This window comes from Scyliorhinus canicula, chromosome 10 (genome assembly GCF_902713615.1).
Source record: "Scyliorhinus canicula chromosome 10, sScyCan1.1, whole genome shotgun sequence".
NCBI classification, from domain to species: domain Eukaryota; kingdom Metazoa; phylum Chordata; class Chondrichthyes; order Carcharhiniformes; family Scyliorhinidae; genus Scyliorhinus; species Scyliorhinus canicula.
This window is the reverse complement of record NC_052155.1, coordinates 187573806-187594485: the sequence shown is the minus strand read 5'-3', so window position 1 is coordinate 187594485 and position 20680 is coordinate 187573806. Positions and strand designations below refer to the sequence as shown.

General features: G+C 50.4%; 1 protein-coding gene across 1 annotated transcript in view; it reads right to left on the bottom strand.

The window, feature by feature from the left end:
* The window catches only part of LOC119972854 (angiopoietin-1-like), a 183826-nt gene extending 168678 nt beyond the window's left edge, over nt 1–15148 (bottom strand). Inside the window, exon 1 of the mRNA XM_038810360.1 lies at nt 14036–15148. Coding sequence (XP_038666288.1) covers nt 14036–14335 — 300 coding nt within the window. The 5' untranslated portion in view covers nt 14336–15148. The remainder of the gene's footprint in view (nt 1–14035) is intronic.
* Between the last annotated feature and the right edge of the window lie 5532 nt (nt 15149–20680).

Here is a 20680-nt window from a genome sequence, read left to right as displayed (position 1 = left end):
CTGACCCTCTGACAGCGCAGAACTCCCTCAGTACTGACCCTCTGACAGTGCAGCACTCCCTCAGTACTGAACCACTGACAGTGCAGCACTCCCTCAGTACTGACCCTCTGACAGTGCGGCACTCCCTCAGTACTGACCCTCTGACAGCGCAGAACTCCCTCAGTACTGACCCTCTGACAGTGCAGCACTCCGTCAGTACTGAACCACTGACAGTGCGGCACTCCCTCAGTACTGACCCTCTGACAGTGCAGCACTCCTTCAGTACTGACCCTCTGACAGTGCCGCACTCCCTCAGTCCTGACCCTCTGACAATGCAGCACTCCCTCAGTACTGACCCTCTGACAGTGCAGCACTCCCTCAGTACTGACCCTCTGACAGTGCGGCACTCCCTCAGTACTGACCCTCTGACAGTGCAGCACTCCCTCAGTACTGACCCTCTGACAGTGCAGCACTCCCTCAGTACTGACCCTCTGACAGTGCAGCACTCCCTCAGTACTGACCCTCTGACAGTGCAGCACTCCCTCAGTACTGACCCTCTGACAGTGCGGCACTCCCTCAGTACTGCAGTGGGTGTGTCGGTCTGGGGTTTTGTGCTGAAGTCCTGCAGTGGGTCTTGAACCAACAATCTTTGATGCCAGAGTGAAGGGTGCTTACCTTCTCCATCACGGAAGGAACGCTGCCTCTCAAACCATTCCAAAATCTTCAGCAATCTACACATCTTTCTTTGCACAGGTTTAATGTGGAATTAGAAGTATCTATCACACCACCCTGCAATTCTCCTCAAACTGATGTGTAAGCGACATCTTATTATTTTAATTTGCAGCAAAATATTTCAGAATTCCCTCTTGACTCTTCAATGAAGCAAAATTATATTTCTGATTGGGCTGGCTGGAAGAATGTCAGGTAAGTGGCTGGGAATGTGTTGGTGATTCTGTCCTCAACCCTGTTTTTAAATTAAAGACATAAAGAATGTTCCCCGCATGTAAACAGACCGTTGGCCGATATCCATTCCTGTCGTGTCCCTCCAGTTTAACTGATACCTCTGCTCCGTATGTGAGCTGTCCCTCTGCTCTCCTGCGGGACCTCCTCATCACCGCGGGGGGTAACCTCTGACTGATCGTCATCCTTTCCCAAGGGAAAGATTCACAAACAGCTTTGCTATTCAACATGCAGAGCCTGAAAGAGCTGGAACATGGAGCTAATCAGTAACACATGAAGGTCCATCCATTGAGTATTCCAATTCGTTCAAATGCATAGACTCAAGGAAGGCCATTCGCCCCATCATACCTGTGCTAGCTCGCCGAAGCGGCGATTCCACCAGTCTTATTTCCCCGGCTCTTTACCCATGAACCAGCACTTTTCAAGCTGTGGATCCGTATGTCCTGACACAGTGATCGATCCCGACCTACCAATCCAAGTCACACACTCACTCACACTCACACCCATGCTCAGACACACTCGCACACACTCACACACACTCAAACACACACATACAGACACTGACACACGCACACTCAGACATTGACTCACTTACTCACACTCACTCACACACTGACAACACACTCAGACACTGACACACACTGACTCTCACACACACACACACACTCAGGCACTGACTCACCGACACTGACACTCACTCACACACACTGACTCTCACACACTGACCCAGACACTAACTCACACACACACACCCAGGCACTGACTCACACACTCACACACTGATTCACACACACACTCACACACTGATTCACACACACACTCACACACTGACTCATACAAACACTCAGACACTGACTCACTCACACACTCACTCACACTGACACTCACACGCTCACTCACACGCTCACTCACACGCTCACTCACACACTCACTGACTCACACACACACACTCACTGACTCACACACACACACTCACTGACTCACACACACACACTCACTGACTCACACACTCACTGACCCACACACTCACTGACTCTGACTCACACACACACTCACTGACTCACACACACACTCACTGACTCACACACACACTCACTGACTCACACACACACTCACTGACTCACACACACACACTCACTGACTCACACACTCACTGACCCACACACTCACTGACTCACTGACTCACACACACACTCACTGACTCACACACACACTCACTGACTCACACACACACTCACTGACTCACACACACACTCTTACACTGACTCACACACACACTCAGACACTGATTCACACACACACTGACTCACACACACACTCAGACACTGATTCACACACACACTGACTCACACACACACACTCAGACACTGATTCACACACACACTGACTCACACACACACACTTACACTGACTCACACACACACTCAGACACTGATTCACACACACACTGACTCACACACACACTCAGACACTGATTCACACACACACTGACTCACACACACACTTAAACACCGACTCATGCACACAGCTCCGGGTTCTTGTCCCGCTTCAGGATCAGCGAAATCGTGGAGTGTGACATCATCGGGGGCAGCTCCCCCTCTCTCCCTTGCCTCATTGAACATCCTCATCAACACCGGCCCCAATATCCTAGAGAACTTTTTATAAAACTCCACAGGGTACCCGTCCAGCCCCAGGGCTTTACCTGACTGCATGGCCTTCAGACCCTCCACTATCTCTTCCAACCTGATCGGGGCCCCCAGCCCTTCTACCAGCTCCCTGCCCGCCTTTAGAAATTCCGCCCCTCCAAGAAGTGCCTCATCCCCTCCTGCCCCGTAGGGAGTTCCGACCTATACAGCCTACTGTAGAAATCCCTAAATGCCTTATTCACCCCTGCTGAATCTCCAACCAGGTTCCCATCTCCGTCATTTACTTTCCCTATCTCCCTGGCTGCCTCCCTCTTTCTAAGCTGCTGTGCAAGCATTCTGCTGGCCTTCTCTCCATGCTCATAGATCGCCCCCCTCACCTTTCTCAGCTGCTCCACCGCCCTCCCTGTGGTTAACAAGCCAAACTCCGCCTGTAGCCTCCGTCGTTCCCTAAAAAGCCCTGCCTCTGGGGTCTCTGCATACCTCCTACCGATCTGTAGTATCTCCTTTACCAGTCGGTCCGTCTCTGCCCTGTCCACCTTCTCCCTCTGGGCCCGTATCGAGATCAGCTTCCCTCTGACCACCGCCTTCAGTGCTTCCCAGACCATCGCTGCTGAAATTTCTCCCGTGTCATTGACCTGCAGGTAGCTCTGAATACATTTCCTCAGCCGCTCGCACACCCCTTCGTCAGCCAAAAGTCCCACATCTAACCTCCATTGTGGGTGCTGATTACTGTCTTTACTAGCACGGTAGCACAGTGGTTAGCACAGTTTCTTCACAGCGCCAGGGTCCCAAGTTCAATTCCCGGCTTGGGTCACTGTCTGTGCGGAGCCTGCACGTTCTCCCCGTGTCTGCGTGGGTTTCCTCCGGGCGCTCCGGTTTCCTCCCACAGTCCAAAGATGTGCAGATTAGGTGGATTGGCCATGATAAATTGCCCTTAGTGTCCAAAAACGTTTAGGAGGGTTATTGGGTTGTGGGGATATGGTGGAAGTGAGGGCTTCAGTGGGTTGGTGCAGACTCGATGGCCGAATGGCCTCCTTCTGCACTGTATGTTCTATGTAAGGTCAACCCAGTGCGGAGCATGGTCTGAGATTGTGATCGCCGAGTACCCTGTGTCCACCACCCCTGCCAGTAAGGCCCTACTCAAAATAAAGAAATCAATCCGGGAGTACACTTTATGCATGTGTGAGTAGAAGGAGAACTCCTTCACCCTCGGCTGCCCAAATCTCCATGGATCCACCCCCTCCATCTGCTCCATGAACCCTTTTAGCTCCCCTGCCATTGCTACCCTGCCCGTTTTTGAGCTTGACCGGTCCAAGCTAGGGTCAATAACTGTGTTGAAGTCCCCTCTCATGACCAACCTGTGTGAGTCCAGGTCCGGTATCTTCCCCAGCATCCTCTTTATAAACTCCACATCATCCCAATTTGGCGCATGCACATTTACTAACACCACCTGCACCCCCTCCACTTTCCCACTGACCATAATGTACCGGCCTCCCACATCCGAGACTATTCTACCCGCCTCAAACAGCAGCCGCTTATTGATCAGGATCGCGACTCCTCTAGTCTTTGAGTCTAGTCCCGAGTGAAAGACCTGACTGACCCAGCCTTTCCTCAATCTAATCTGGTCAGTTACTCTAAGGTGCGTCTCCTGCAACATTACCACGTCCGCCTTCAGTCCCCTAAGATGCACGAACACACGGTCCCTCTTGACCGGCCCATTTAACCCTCGAACATTCCAGGTGATCAGCCTAGTTGGGGGGCTCATTGCCCCCCCCCTTTGCCGATCAGCCATCCCCTTTTTTGGGCCCGCCTCCGGCCCATGCTCCGTGCCTCCTCCGGCCTGCTCCCAGGCAGCCTCCGTCCCCAACCTCCTGTCTGTAACCCAACCCTCTCTGATAAACCGAACATATGTGCAGCCCCCCCCACTGCGCTTCTATGAGCTAGCCCACCCAGCTAGCTTGGTGGCCCCCATCCCTGGTGCCGGATAGTTTCCCACCTATTGTTCCCTCCAAACCCCCCCCCCCCCCCCCCCCCCCCGCTCATACAAACATACTCCAACATCAAACAATCCCCACACAATTGCCCAACATAAAAACACCAAAATCTAAACAAACACACCTCCATCCCCCAACAGTGCAAATGAAAACCTAAACTCACTCAGCTCTGCCACTGGTCCCAAATCAATACAGACGGCATTACAAACAGCTTCATTTTCTTTTCGCAAAGTCCAGCACGTCCTCAGGCGACTCAAAATAAAAGTGCTGTTCCTCGTGCGTGACCCAGAGACGGGCCGGATACAACAGTCTGAACTTCACCTTTTTCTTAAACAGGGTCGACCTAATCTGGTTGAAGCTGCTTTTCACGTGGCCACCTCCACACTCAGGTCCTGGTAAACCCGCAGAATACTGTTGTCCCACTTACAGCTCCGTGTCTGCTTGGCCCACTGTAGAATGTGCTCCTTATCCAAGTACCTGTGGAATCTCACCACCATTGCCCTCGGGGGGTCTCCCACTCGCGTGCGCTCTGTGAGCCCTGTCCACCTCCTAGGGCCGGGAGAATATCCCCTCCCCCAGCAGCTTCTCAAACATATCTGCGATGTCTGCCCCAGCGTCCGCTCCTTCGGACCCCTCCGGGAGCCCAACCATTCTCAAGTTCTGCCGGCGCGACCTATTCTCTCGGTCCTCCACCTTCTCCGGGAGCTTCTTCTGCTGGTCTCTCAGCATCCCCACCTCCAACTCCACCGCAGTTTGATGTTCCTCCTGCTCAGCCAGCGCCTTCTCTACTTTCTGGATCGCCCGATCTTGGGCATCCAATCTGTGCTGCAGCTGCTCAATCGACTCTTTTATCGGGTCCAAGCAGTCCCGTTTCTGCTTAGCAAAGCCTTCCTGAGTAACTTGCTTCAGCTGCTCCGTTGACCGCTGGGTCGACAAACCAGAGGTCCGGTCCTCCGCCATGCTGTCCCCTGCTGCAGCTTCAGCCCAAGCCTTCTCTGTCTTTCTGTTTCTGCCTTTACCAGCACTTCTAGTCCTTCTCTCCATGCACCGATGTGGGAATTCAGGACACAATTGCCTCCGTCGTCAGTTTTACAATTCATGTCCGGCAGGAAATCGGGGGGGAAAGGTCCAAAAGTCCGACCAGAGCGGGAGCCGCCAAATGTGCTTCATAGCCGCCACCGGGAGTCGTTCCCACCCTTTCTGAGATGGAACTTTGTGAGATAACCGGTGAGGGGGGTGGGGAAAATCACAGAATGATATCTTGCCACCGAGGTTCCCGTTTAACCGATCCCGTGAGATTTTCCACCGGCATCTCCATTTTCGCCCCCAGCGAATTCGGGCAGGAAATGGCCAGCTTAGTGTCAGATAAATGGTGTAAATCGAACAACAAGTCCTGGAGATTGACAGCTCACTGTGCATTCCCATCCCCTGTATCCGCTTGCTGATTAATGTGTCATTAACATGATCCAATCCCAGCAATATAAAACAATTTGGATCATTTAGAACTGGCTTATTCCTCCACTGTAATATTCTACTCGCTGCTGGAATGTCTGATTTTAAAGGCCTCACGTTGCAACCCTCCAGAGATACAGTGTGAGAGTTGAAGCAATGTCAAAGGTGGGAAAGGTTTGATTTAAGAGTATTTGAGACATGGGTACAGCAATCTGACTAAGTTTGGCCCAGCAGGAAGTTCCCCATCTTGCTGGCCCTCCTTTAGCAGGTAGCTGACCCCCAGCCGGAGCTTTGCCATCTCACCTTCTGGGAATAACAGGAATGTGCAGCTTCAATTAGACGTAAATGTTGAACAATCACACCAAAGGGAAATGATCTGGGTCTGAAAAAATACACCTGCCATAAACAGGCAGCAAGGAACTGGAAGAGTAACTGCACTGGAATTCCCTGAGCTCGGAGAGTCATTAAAGAGAACTAAAGTGAACACACATGATAACTCACCCACAGACACATAGACATACAAACGTACACACAGACATAGACAGGGGCTGGTTTAGCTCACAAGGCTAAATCGCTGGCTTTTAAAGCAGACCAAGCAGGCCAGCAGCACGGTTCGATTCCCGTACCAGCCTCCCCGGACAGGCGCCGGAATGTGGCGACTAGGGGCTTTTCACAGTAACTTCATTGAAGCCTACTCGTGACAATAAGCGATTTTCATTTCATTTCACATACACACGCAAACACTTCGACATACAAACGTACACACAGACATAGACACAAACATATACACAGACATAGACACAAACATATACACAGACATACACACCCACAGACTCATAGACATACAAATACACGCACAGACATAAACACAGACATATACACACACAAATATGCAAACACAGGCACGCACAGACTCACACACACTTGCAGTGTAAGGGTCTAGAATAGAAAGTGTTAATGTGGCACTCTAACGTACTGCCCACAATGTAATGCAAATTAACACATGACCTGGGTCTGAAAGGCAGTCTTGGACTGGACAGAGACTTGTGTAGAGGCAAGCTTGGAGACAGCTCCTAACTTAGACTGGATACGGTATATAGTTACAAAGTTATGTGCAGTTAATAAACACTTACTGTTGAACTACATAAGACTCAGAACCTCTTCATCAGACCTACAAACTACACACAGTGGGCTTGATTCTCCCATTCTGGGGTTATGTCCTCACGCCGGCGTGGGAGCAGTGGCGTTTTATGCCAGAAAAAATGGCGTAAATCAGCCACCGTTCCCTGTGTTGCTGGGGGTTAGCAGGTCGGCAGCGTAGAGCACTCGGCTCCAGCTGCCAATACGCCCCAGAGATTTGCCGGGTCCATGGCGGCGCACGCACACGGCGGCAGCCTGAAGCAGCCGTGCCGTGCAACATGGCAGATCCCGCTTGCGGACCCAGCCTGCGAAATAGCGCCCCCCCGTCGGCTGGTTCGCGCGCCCCAAACCACCCACCCACAGTGCCTCCAGCTCCGAATATTGTCCCTCCTGCCCGCGGATCGACCCTCTCCTGACTGTGACAGTGCGGGACTGTGTCCGCAGCTGCCGCACCGCGATCTGACGGGTGAGACCACACGAGCCCCACGCCCTCGGGAACTCGGCCGGTCGGGCGCGGAGCATCGAGGCGGCGGCCCTCAGGCAATGTCCCAGGCCATCGATACGTGGCCGCTTTGGAAGGGGCAGAGTATCACGAAAGCGGCGTCGCTCCCAATTCGATCGGGAACCGGATTCTCCCACCGGTCAGCGACCGGAGAATCCAGCCCAACATCTTAAAACAACACTGACATACACACACAGTCACACTCACATACTAACACACTTAGACATTTTCAAACTCACACACGCACATGTGAAACACACAGACATACTCACATACACACACAGATGCAAACACATACATACACATACATACGGACACGCACACACAGACATACACATGTGCACAGACATAACTACGCACACTCACATACTAACAGACATTCAGATGCAGCACACAAAATAGACATAAGCATTCACACACACAGACATAGGCACACACACAAGACAGATACGTGGCTAGACACATACACACCCACACACAAACACACACTCATACGGACACAGACACATGCACTCCCACATTCACACACACAGACATAAGCACACACACACACAAGACAGATACATGGATAGACACATAAATCCTCACACACACACACTCATACACACACAGGCATGCCTACAATCAGGCACAAATCCCTTGATTCACTAACCAAAGCATTTTTGCAGGAGAAAGTTCCAGATTTGGAATACTTTTTGTGTGCAGGAATGCTATTTTATGTTAATCCTAATCGGACTGGCTCTAATTTTAAGGGGCTGTGCTGTCTTCTTTTGGCAAGCTAGCCGGACGACACATCTTCTCCCTCCTAATGAATCATATGAACATTTTAAACAGTCTCAATTAGATCACTCCTCAATCCTCTGAACTCTGATGAATGCTACTCAAATCTGCGCAATCCGTCCTTATAATTTAACCCTTTTAACTCTGGTATCATTCTGGTAAATCTGTATAAATTACAACACGTTGACACCCAAATCTCTTCGCTCCTCCACCTCTTGGACGTTCTCTCACCAGTAAGACCACATTCCAGTTTGTCTTTCTGTGATCCATTGTGGGCAATCTCACCCTTGTCCGGATTGAACTCCATCTGTCTCAGATTTTCCATACTGGAAACATACTGGACAATTGGGGGGTGGGTGGCAATATCACTTAGAATTGCCCTCCAGAAAAGATATGTCTATGTCCCATTGGGTCATTCTACCCAATTAATTTAGTAAAGTCTCAGTAACTGGATAAAGAACTCGTGATTCCTTCATCCAGGTCATTAATTTTCATGGTTTAAATGGAGACCCATGCTCAGAACCCCCCCCCCCCCCCCCCCCACCTCCGACCAGTTTCAACTGAGAAAGTGATCAGAGGGAGATTGGAAATAAACGCTGGGGCTACGGATACCAGCTGGGTTTGGGAGAGGGTTTAAGGTCTGAATTATCACCCTCCCTACCCTGAGCTACAGTCAGGTCTTCAATCTCAAACACTGGCCAATGGGGGCACATTTTCATTGTGCCAGTTTTTGCATGCTTTGTGAAACGTGCCATTATGTAGAATTTACAGCACAAAAATCAGGCCATTCAGCCCGACTGCTTCGTGCTGGTGTTCATGCTCCACACAAACCTTACCTCATCTCCCCTCCCATCCCCACATCTTTCTATTTATCTCTCCCTCATGTGTTTATACAGCTTCCCCCTTAAATGCATAAGTGTTATTCATTGCAAACCACTCCCTGTGGGAGTGAGTCCCACATTCTCCCCACTCCCTGTGGGAGTGAGTCCCACATTCTCCCCACTCCCTGTGGGAGTGAGTCCCACATTCTCCCCACTCCCTGTGGGAGTGAGTCCCACATTCTCCCCACTCCCTGGAAAAAGGAAGTTTCTGCTAAGGTCCCTGTTGGATTTATGAGTCACTATCTTATCTTTACAGCCCCTGATCCCCATACAGCTGCAAACATCTTCTCCACATCTACCCTAATAAACAGCCTTAATGAGTCCTTCTTTCCAGCCTTGGCACTCTCGTGCATTTCTGTTACCCCCATCTCCAGTGTCTGTATCTGTACGTTGCGGATTAGGAGCGGTATTAATAAACACTGGAGGGTTGTGGAGCTCAATTGGAGGTTCTGAATGACAGAGTTGTTTCAGACACTGTCTGGAGTTTTACTCTGTGTGAGGGGTGAGGTTGGCTTTGGACAGTGTGGTTTCTGCAGGAGACTCAGTCAGTTTGAACAGATATTCTGACTTTACTTACTTCCAACTACAAGGAAAAACAAGCCGCAAAGGTTATGTACGTTTGAGGTGAATAGAGAGAGGAAGCTTGGAGGAGGGATGTGTGCGATGGACGGCTGGTTCTTTATCGTTCCATCTTAAACTGGTGGCCAAAGTTAGAGTGACCCCTCCCTCCAGCTTTCAACCACAGACACTCCATTACACAGAGCAATGGGACACGAACAGAGAAATGCATCGCAACGCTTTGTTGATGCTACATTAACACTTCTCGAACTCAAGTAAGTTAAGACAAAATCTTGGCCGACACTCCATTGTGACAGCTCACCACGGCAACAAATACTGAAAATTCTGTCCTGCTCCTTCAGTGCAAAAAAACATTTGAAGAATGTCACTTGCCCCCCTCAAAGCTTCTCACTGTTTCAAACTATGGTTAACATATTCATACAGTCCCCTGCTGAAAGCAGAAGGCCACTGTGGGGGTTAACACCTTCGCCACTTCCAAATAAAATTGTACAATCACGGCTTGTATCCGTTCAGTCGCGGGTGCACAGCCAGTGTGTGGAGCAGTGTCACCAGGTTCTGTTATGATGAGGGTGTTGGATCTGGTCCCGTGTTTACAGACTTGTTTATACACAGAGCAGTCTTTCCGTTCAATAGACTGAAGAGAGGCCAAATCGAAAGATGTCTGGTGGAGACTGAGATTGTCCCTGTCTGTTTGAAACGCTCACAATTCTTTCACCAGAGTGTGCAGCTCTGGCTTTTCGACGCATTTAGCACAACTGAACAAAATCTATTTGTGCCAGGCAGTGTGAAGGACTGCTGTGAAGCACCTGTGTGTTCAGTGGGGGTAAGATTCCCCACCTTAGCCCCAGGAAACATAACAAATACAGAATAGAAACGGAACATTGGACACAACCTGCACGTGGCAATTAAACCACTTTCTTTACCAATCAAACGGGAGCTCCATGAATGAATCGTTTTTAAAATAAATTTAGAGTACCCAATTCATTTTTTCCAATTAAGGGGCAATTTAGCGTGGCCAATCCACCTACCCGGTACCTCTTTGGGTTGTGGGGGGAGAGAATGTGCAAACTCCACACATACAGTGACCAAGAGCCGGGATCAAACCTGGGACCTTGCCGCCGTGAGGCAGCAGTGCTAACCCACTGCGCCACCGTGCTGCCCTCAATGGGGTGAATCCTGACCTTGTGCGATCTTGTTGGTCTCATTCTTTACATTTCTCCCCAACTTTATTTCGATTGCAGTGACTGAAATGAGATGTTAGGCAGAGCTGATGATTTGCCATCACTCCAGTTATGGAATTATAGAATGGTAGCAGCCCAGAGGGAAGCCATTTACCCCATCACATCTGTGCCCCCTCCCTGCAAGAGTAACTCAGCTAATCCCAGTCTCCCACCTTATCCTCACTGCCCTGGGCTGCCTTTTCCCATCAACTGGTTCTCCAATTATGTTTTGAAAGCCACGGTTGAACCTGCGTCCACCACACTTGGCAGACCCCATCCCAGATCCTAACCATTCGCTGTTCGACCCAATTCATTTTTCCAATTAAGGGGCAATTTAGCGTGGCCAATCCACCTACCCTGCACATCTTTGTGTTGTGGGGGCGAAATCCACGCAAACACGGGGAGAATGTGCAAACTCCACACGGACAGTGACCCAGAGCAGGAATCGAACCTGGGACCTCGGCGCTGTGAGGCAGCAATGTTAACCACTGCGCCACTCTGCTGCCCTGGTGTGTTATATTTTAGTGCAGCTTCACAAACGGCCACCCACTTTAACCTGCACAGCTAACTCAAAGGGAGCTGCTTCAGAATATCGTTGGAACAAAATCCATAAACTGCTCACTTAAACCACATTCATTCATCAGCCAACGTTGTCATGCAAAGCCCGACATCTGCAATCGAACAAAACACACTTCCACGGTCATCAAACAGAAATACTACATTCATAAAAAGAAAGCAGCATCTAAAACAGACACCGTGTATTAAATATACGCAGCATATGCAACCACATAGCACAGTTGGCTTACGAGCAGCTTTCATACAAACACATCTCTATTGGATCAGCTTTCAGAATATCCTGAACAATTGCAGTATTGTTAATGCAGGAGAGCCATCCAGCTTCTGACCAACATCAGCAAATCTTGTCAAGGTTCACCAGCCTGATTGGGGCTTTCGTATCAAGGGATCCAGGCTGTCACATCCAGCATGCTGCAGATTACTTTGAGCTTGGCATGTGAAGATCATCCAATACAACAAGAGAAAGTTGCATTTAAACAGCGTCTTTAACACAGGAAAACATTCCTAGCTGCTTCACCGGCACAATATCAATCAAACAACTGACACCATGAGGAGGTCTGAGGGCAGGTCGCAAAAGCCCGGTCAAAGAGGGAGATTTTAAGGAGCTTCTTCAAGGAGGAGAGAGAGGTGGAGGGATTTAGGGAGGGAAATCCAGAGCATAGAGTCCAGGCAGCTGAAGACACGGCCGTCAGCGTTGGAGTGGCGGAAATTGAGGATGCTCAAGAGGCCAGAACTGGAGAGAGCGCAGATTGTTTAGGAGGGTTGTAAGGCTGGAGGAGGTTACAGAGATAGGGAGGGTTGTAAGGCTGGAGGAGGTTACTGAGATAGGGAGGGTTGTGAGGCTGGAGGAGGTTACAGAGATAGGGAGGGTGGAAGGGACTGGAGGAGATTACAGAGATAGGGAGGGTGGAAGGGACTGGAGGAGATTACAGAGATAGTGAGGGTGGAAGGGACTGGAGGAGATTACAGAGATAGGGAGGGTGGAAGGGAGTGGAGGAGGTTACAGAGATAGGGAGGGTGGAAGGGACTGGAGGAGATTACAGAGATAGGGAGGGTGGAAGGGACTGGAGGAGATTACAGAGATAGGGAGGGTGGAAGGGAGTGGAGGAGGTTACAGAGATAGGGAGGGTGGAAGGGACTGGAGGAGATTACAGAGATAGGGAGGGTGGAAGGGACTGGAGGAGATTACAGAGATAGGGAGGGTGGAAGGGACTGGAGGAGGCTACAGGGATAGGGAGGGTGGAAGGGACTGGAGGAGATTACAGAGATAGGGAGGGTGGAAGGGACTGGAGGAGGTTACAGAGATAGGGAGGGTGGAAGAGACTGGAGGAGGCTACAGGGATAGGGAGGGTGGAAGGGACTGGAGGAGATTACAGAGATAGGGAGGGTGGAAGAGACTGGAGGAGATTACAGAGATAGGGAGGGTGGAAGGGAGTGGAGGAGGTTACAGAGATAGGGAGGGTGGAAGGGACTGGAGGAGATTACAGAGATAGGGAGGGTGGAAGGGACTGGAGGAGATTACAGAGATAGGGAGGGTGGAAGGGACTGGAGGAGGCTACAGGGATAGGGAGGGTGGAAGGGACTGGAGGAGATTACAGAGATAGGGAGGGTGGAAGGGACTGGAGGAGGTTACAGAGATAGGGAGGGTGGAAGAGACTGGAGGAGGCTACAGGGATAGGGAGGGTGGAAGGGACTGGAGGAGATTACAGAGATAGGGAGGGTGGAAGAGACTGGAGGAGATTACAGAGATAGGGAGGGTGGAAGGGACTGGAGGAGGTTATAGAGATAGGGAGGGTGGAAGGGACTGGAGGAGATTACAGAGATAGGGAGGGTGGAAGGGACTGGAGGAGGTTATAGAGACAGGGAGGGTGGAAGGGACTGGAGGAGGCTACAGAGATAGGGAGGGTGGAAGAGACTGGAGGAGATTACAGAGATCGGGAGGGTGGGAGGGACTGGAGGAGGCTACAGAGATAGGGAGTCAAGGAGGCAGTGGAAGGATTTGCAAAGAAGGATCAGAATTTTGAAATTCAGGTATTGTCAGCCTAATGTAGGTCAACAAGCAGGTGGGGGCGGCGGATGAATGATACCTGGTGTGAGTTAGGACCTGGCAGCAGAGTTTTGGATGAGCTGAGTTTTACGAAGAGTGAAAGCTGGCACTCAGGCTGGGAGAGAATTGGGACAGTTAATTCTTGAGGTAACAAAGGCATGAGGTCCGACATCATTGGGGAAACTGGGTACCCTCCACAGGTTCTGCGTTCCCTTGCTTCCAGCTTGAGTTGAAGCAGCAGGAGGTGCAGGCACTGACAATTAGAGAAGGAGATCTTACCTTGCGCAGCCACTGCGTGTTGTTGTCCGACCTGTTCTCCAGCTGCTGCAGCTTCTGCGACGGCCACTCTTGCTCTTCCTGGGGCGCGTCCCGCTGAAGGGAATTGCTGCTGCGGTGCTCGGGAGTCGTGCGGCAGCCCCCCTCGGGTTCGGGCAGGACGAAGGTGTAGCTGCACGCTCCGTTCTGGACCCGGCTGAGCTTCCTGCGGCCTCCCTCAATCCCCCTGGACTGGCCACTACAGCCAGCGTGAGCCAGAGCAGCACACAGCAGGGCCACTGAGAGAGAATCCATCGCCCACATTCCCTCTGCCGCTCTCTCACTGACTCCTTTACGTTTTCTCTTCAATCCTCTTGGTGAAACCCAACAAAATTCTGGGCAATGATTTCACCTTCGGCTCTTTAACTGATTGCAATTTTGAGTTAGACCGAGCAGGTGATTTAAACAGTATTCTTCTAAAATATCAAAGATTGAACGAGTGACAGTCTGATTCTCCTCTCTCCGAGGGGCTGTCTCACTCACTTCAGCACCAACACTCAATGAAAGCATTTGGCTGTTTCTCAGTTTGTTGTCGATTAAAGCTCCTTCAGCCCATGTACTGAGCTCGAGGCTGGAAACTCCTCACTGAATCCTGACTGAAGAACACAGCGTAAGCTCAGGCTGGAGGGAAACGTCCAAAGACTTTGACAGGAATGTGTGCGCCACTATGCGAAGGATGCCTGATACCCGAGTTTTACAGGGATCATCTTACAACACACACAAGAAAAACACTGCTGGTATCTGACCTCAAGCACATGGAGCAATCCAGCCCCCTGTTGCCCTTATCTGGTTGGTGTCCACCTTTCAGTTTCCCTCTGTCAATCGGCCAGTCAAAGCTAAGTTCTCTTTGGACGTGGAGAATCTCAGAATCCACAGACTCTGTTCAGAAGCTGTCGTCTGCAGTCTGGTGTTGCAGCAAAACAGCAAAGTTACTGCAGGCAATTAGAATAAATTACATGGCTCTGTGAACTGAACAGGACCCAGCAGATTTAATAAAAGCAGAGCACAGTCAGAGATTACACTGAATTCCTGATCATTTCACTGCTTTCCTCTACTTCTGAATCTCTGCCAACTGCTGACAGACTCGTCAACTTCTGCTTTTTTACACTTTCCGATCAGTCTAACCTCCTCCTCTCCCTCCCTCTCGCACACAAACACACATATTCTCTACTCCCTCTCACAATCTCTCTCACTTTCCCTCTCACATTCTCTATCTCAGTCATTTTCATTTTCACTTTCTCTCTCACTTTCTCTCATTCTCTCATGTTCCCTCTCCCCTTTCTCTCTCTCTCTCTCTCTCATCACTTTCACTCTCACATTCCCTCCCTCGCGTTCTGAAAAATGAAATGAAAATCGCTTATTGTCACGAGTAGGCTTCGATGAAGTTACTGTGAAAAGCCCCTAGTCGCCACATTCCGGCGCCTGTCCGGGGAGGCTGGAACGGGAGGCTGGAACCGTGCTGCTGGCCTGCTTGGTCTGCTTTAAAAGCCAGCGATTTAGCCCAGTGAGCTAAACCAGCCCCTCTCTCACGTCCGCTATCAATTCCTCTCTCATTCTCTAACGTTCCTCCTCTCATACTCTCACTCACATTCCCTCTTTCACTCTCCTGTATTCTCACTTTCACAAATCATTCTCTCGCTCACTTTCTCTCCCCCACATGCTCAACCTCTCTCGCATTCCCTTCCTCACATTCTCTCTCTCGCACCATCTCTCTCTCACACACTCTCACACTCCCTTGCTCACCCTTCACCAATCAACCCTATTGGATGATACTGTGCACTTACATGGTAATTGACGATGATCAGACTGATATCTCAGTACAGAGCATGTCAATGCCTCTAGTGCTTTGATGATAAACTGCAACATATAAGTTCCTGCCCTGGGACATGAGGCTGTACAGCTGGAGAATGCACATGTCATTTGTTTTCTGCCAGAAGAGCTGGGTGAGCTGTGTCCCATTGATCACCCTCTGGGCATTGGAGAATATCGACATACCAAACACTCACAGCAGCAGTGGCAAATTTGGTGTTTTGACAGTTTTCTCAATTGCTGACTGTTGTTGAGAGTGAGTATGTTTGCCTTTCACCTCTGACAACCGCACTCAAACTCAGCCTTCGTGTAAGCGGCTTTTATCATGGATTATCGCTAAGGAGCTCTGAAAATGTTATAATTCTCTGAAGCATCAGAAAGTGCAGCAGACACTGAATTACTGTCACACCAAATGTACAGCCCAGAAACAGGCCATTCGGCCTGCTCCATTTAGGCTCCACATGAGCCTCCTCCTAGCCCCTCTTCAGCTAGTCCCAGTCCCATATCCTTCTATTTCTCTCTCCCTCTTTACTTATCCAACTTTCCCCTTAAACGTATCTCTGTTATTGACCTCGACCACTCGCTGTGGGAGAGAGTCCCACTTTCTCCCCACTCCCAGTGGGAGCGAGTCCCACATTCTCCCCCACTCCCTATGGGAGCGGGTTCCACATTCTCCCCTCTCCCTGTGGGAGCGGGTTCCACATTCTCCCCACTCCCAGTGGGAGTGAATCCCACATTCTCCCCCACTCCCTGCAGGAGTGAGTCCCACATTCTCCCCCACTCCCTGCGGGAGCGAGTCCCACATTCTCCCCTCTCCCTGTGGGAGCGGGTTCCACATTCTCCCCACTCCCAGTGGGAGTGAATCCCACATTCTCCCCCACTCCCTGCGGGAGCGAGTCCCACATTCTCCCCTCTCCCTGTGGGAGTGAGTCCCACATTCTCCCCACTCCCTGTGGGAGCGTGTCCCACATTCTCCCCACTCCCTGTGGGAGCGAGTCCCACATTCTCCCCCACTCCCTGCAGGAGTGAGTTCCACATTCTCTCCACTCCTTGTGGGAGCGAGTCCCACATTCTCCCCACTCCCTGTGGGAGCGAGTCCCACATTCTCCCCACTCTCTGTGGGAGCGAGTTCCACATTCTCCCCACTCTCTGTGGGAACGAGTTCCACATTCTCCCCACTCTCTGTGGGAGCGAGTCCCACATTCTCCCCACTCCCTGTGGGAGCGAGTCCCACATTCTCCACACTCCCTGCAGGAGTGAGTTGCACATTCTCCCCACTCCCTGTGGGAGTGTGTTGCACATTCTCCCCACTCCCTGTAGGAGTGAGTCCCACATTCTCCCCACTCCCCGTGGGAGTGAGTTGCACATTCTCCCCACTCCCTGTGGGAGCGAGTCCCACATTCTCCCCTCTCCCTGTGGGAGCGAGTCCCACATTCTCCCCACTCCCTGTGGGAGAGAGTCTCACATTCTCCCCACTCCCTGTGGGAGAGAGTCCCACATTCTCCCCACTCCCTGTGGGAGAGAGTCCCACATTCTCCCGACTCCCGGTGGGAGTGTGTTGCACATTCTCCCACTCCCAGTGGGAGTGAGTCCCACATTCTCCCCCACTCCCTGTGGGAGTGAGTCCCACATTCTCCCCTCTCCCTGTGGGAGAGAGTCGCACATTCTCCCCACTCCCTGTGGGAGAGAGTCCCACATTCTCCCGACTTCCCGTGGGAGTCAGTCCCACATTCTCCCCACTCCCCGTGGGAGCGAGTCCCACAATCACACCACTCTCCCGGTTAAGAAGTTTCTCCTGAATTCCCGATTGGATTTACGAGTGATCATCTTATATTTATGACCCCTAATTCTGCTCTTGCCCACAGGTGAAAACGCCTTCACTGCAAATGCCCAGTCAAACCCTATTCGGGGCACCATCTAGAACATTCCACCTGAAATGGTGGTGAACGCTGATTCCATAAATGATTTGAAGAGGGAGTTTGAGGAGGAGGAACTGGCAGAGTGCCGGAGAAAGGGCAGGAGTGGAGGATGAAGCATGACTGCTGTTCCAAAGAGCTAGCACAGGCATGATGGGCTGAATGGCCTCCTTCTGTGCTGGAAGAATCTGTGAATCTAAATCTGAAAGAGCTCCGTCAGCCACAGGTCTGGTTTATGATGAAGCTCTCAGTTCTGATTGGTATCACCATCCAGATCTATTCTGCACCTCGAAATTCTTTATGCAATAAAGAGATAGGAACTGTTTGCAGAAATCAAGCCTGGCTATGTAAATAAGCAGCCGTCTTGGACAAACACGATTCCACAAACCTCGATGAAAGGACTGACATTCATTCCTCTTTGGTGATATTACTTAGCAGGAAAAAGAGAACTTACATTTTTATAGCAGTTCCCACTTTCCCCTGGGAGATGCTGAGGTTAATTATTGCACCATCGCTCCTGCCCCCTCGACCACACCGACACGAGCCTGGAACAGAGGCGGGATGGCGTCACAGGGGCTCAGTGGGGCAGCGTTCCTCCCTCTGTGTCCCCAGGTTCTGGGTTCAAGTCCCACTCCAGAGACTTGAGCACAACGTCCAGGCTGATGCTTGAAGCTGTGTTGTCAGGGATGCCTGCTTGCAGATAAGACATTGAAGCCACGGCCTTTGCAGCCCTCTCAGGTCGAGGTGAAGTATCCCTGGATACAATTGTGAACAACAGTGGGCAGATTTCCCCCTGGGCACACGATAATTATCCTCAAATTTACAAAAATGTATCCTTTCATGAGAGACGCACTGTTCTGTTCCTCATTCTGATTGGCTCGCAGGAATATTGGATCGAAAATTGCCAATGGTGAAACGGAATAACACATCGTAGATCGGAACAGCCCAGAAGGAGGCCATTCGGCCCATTGTGACCGCCCTGACTCTTTGACGGACCGATGCAGTTAGTCCCACTCCCCTGCTCTTTCCCCATTTCGCCCCTGAGCAAAATGTTTATCATCAATATTTGCTTCAACATTCTTGTGACACATTTTAAAGCAAAAAGTGCAGAGGATACCGGAAGTCTGCAGAGGGATTTGGATAGGTTGGATAGGGCAGCACGGTAGCATTGTGGATAGCACAATCGCTTCACAGCTCCAGGGTCCCAGGTTCGATTCCGGCTTGGGTCACTCTCTGTGCGGAGTCTGCACATCATCCCCGTGTGTGCGTGGGTTTCCTCCGGGTGCTCCGGTTTCCTCCCACAGTCACAAAGATGTGCAGGTTAGATGGATTGGCCATGATAAATTGCCCTTAGTGTCCAAAATTGCCTTTAGTGTTGGGTGGGGTTACTAGGTTATGGGGATAGGGTGGAGATGTGGACCTTGGGTAGGGTGCTCTTTCCAAGAGCCAGTGCAGACTCGATGGGCCGAATGGCCTCCTTCTGCACTGTAAATTCTATGGAATTCTATGAAAAAAGGTTAAGCGAATGGGCTAGATCTGGCAGATGGAATACAATGTTGACAAATGTGAGGTTATCCATTTTGGTAGGAATAACAGCAAAAGGGATTATTATTTAAATGATAAAATATTAAAACTTGCTGCTGCGCAGAGAGACCTGGTGTGCTAGTGCATGAGTCACAAAAAGTTGGTTTACAGGTGCAACAGGTGATTAAGAAGGCAAATGGAATTTTGTCCTTCATTGCTAGAGGGATGGAGTTTAAGACTAGGGAGGTTATGCTGCAATTGTATAAGGTGTTAGTGAGGCCACACCTGGAGTATTGTGTTCAGTTTTGGTCTCCTTACTTGAGAAAGGACGTACTGGCACTGGAGGGTGTGCAGAGGAGATTCACTAGGTTAATCCCAGAGCTGAAGGGGTTGGATTATGAGGAGAGGTTGAGTAGACTGGGACTGTACTCATTGGAATTTAGAAGGATGAGGGGGATCTTATAGAAACATATAAAATTATGAAGGGAATAGATAGGATAGATGCGGGCAGGTTGTTTCCACTGGTGGGTGAAAGCAGAACTAGGGGGCATAGCCTCAAAATAAGGGGAAGTAGATTTAGGGCTAAATTTAGGAGGAACCTCTTCACCCAAAGGGTTGTGAATCTATGGAATTCCTTGCCCAGTGAAGCAGTTGAGGCTCCTTCATTACATGTTTTTAAGGTAAAGATAGATAGTTTTTTGAAGAATAAAGGGATTAAGGGTTATGGTGTTCGGGCCGGAAAGTGGAGCTGAGTCCACAAAAGATCAGCCATGATCTAATTGAATGGCGGAGCAGGCTCGAGGGGCCAGATGGCCGACTCCTGCTCCTAGTTCTTATATTCTTATGTTCTGTTGTGCGACTCAAATTGTTACAGCCACGTGGCAGATCAGTGAGAGGGTTCAGGGGCTGAAGCAGGGCATTTAACATTGTTCTGTGTCCCACTGACAACTTTGGTTTGGTGGTAGTTGTTCTCCTGGTTTAGGCCACACAAAGTGAATGACGCATTTAGATTGGGCCCAATACTCTGAGTGCCCACAGGTACCTGGAGGATGGGCACAGGTCCTTTAAGTCACCGTGTCACAAAACCTTTTGGGGCCACACATTTAAATAAATCACCCGCACATCCCAAAGAACAACCTCGCGGGTACGTTGCTTCCGAGAGTCAGTGAGATGTGTAGAAACACTTGCCTTTATATAGCACCTTTCATGACCTCAGGACTCCCAATGTGCTTTACCCCCAGTGAAGTATATTTTGAACTGTTGTAATGTAGGAAATGTAGTCGCCAATTTGTGCATAGCAAGATCTCACAATCGGATCCAATAGAACATAGAACAGTACAGCACAGAACAGGCCCTTCGG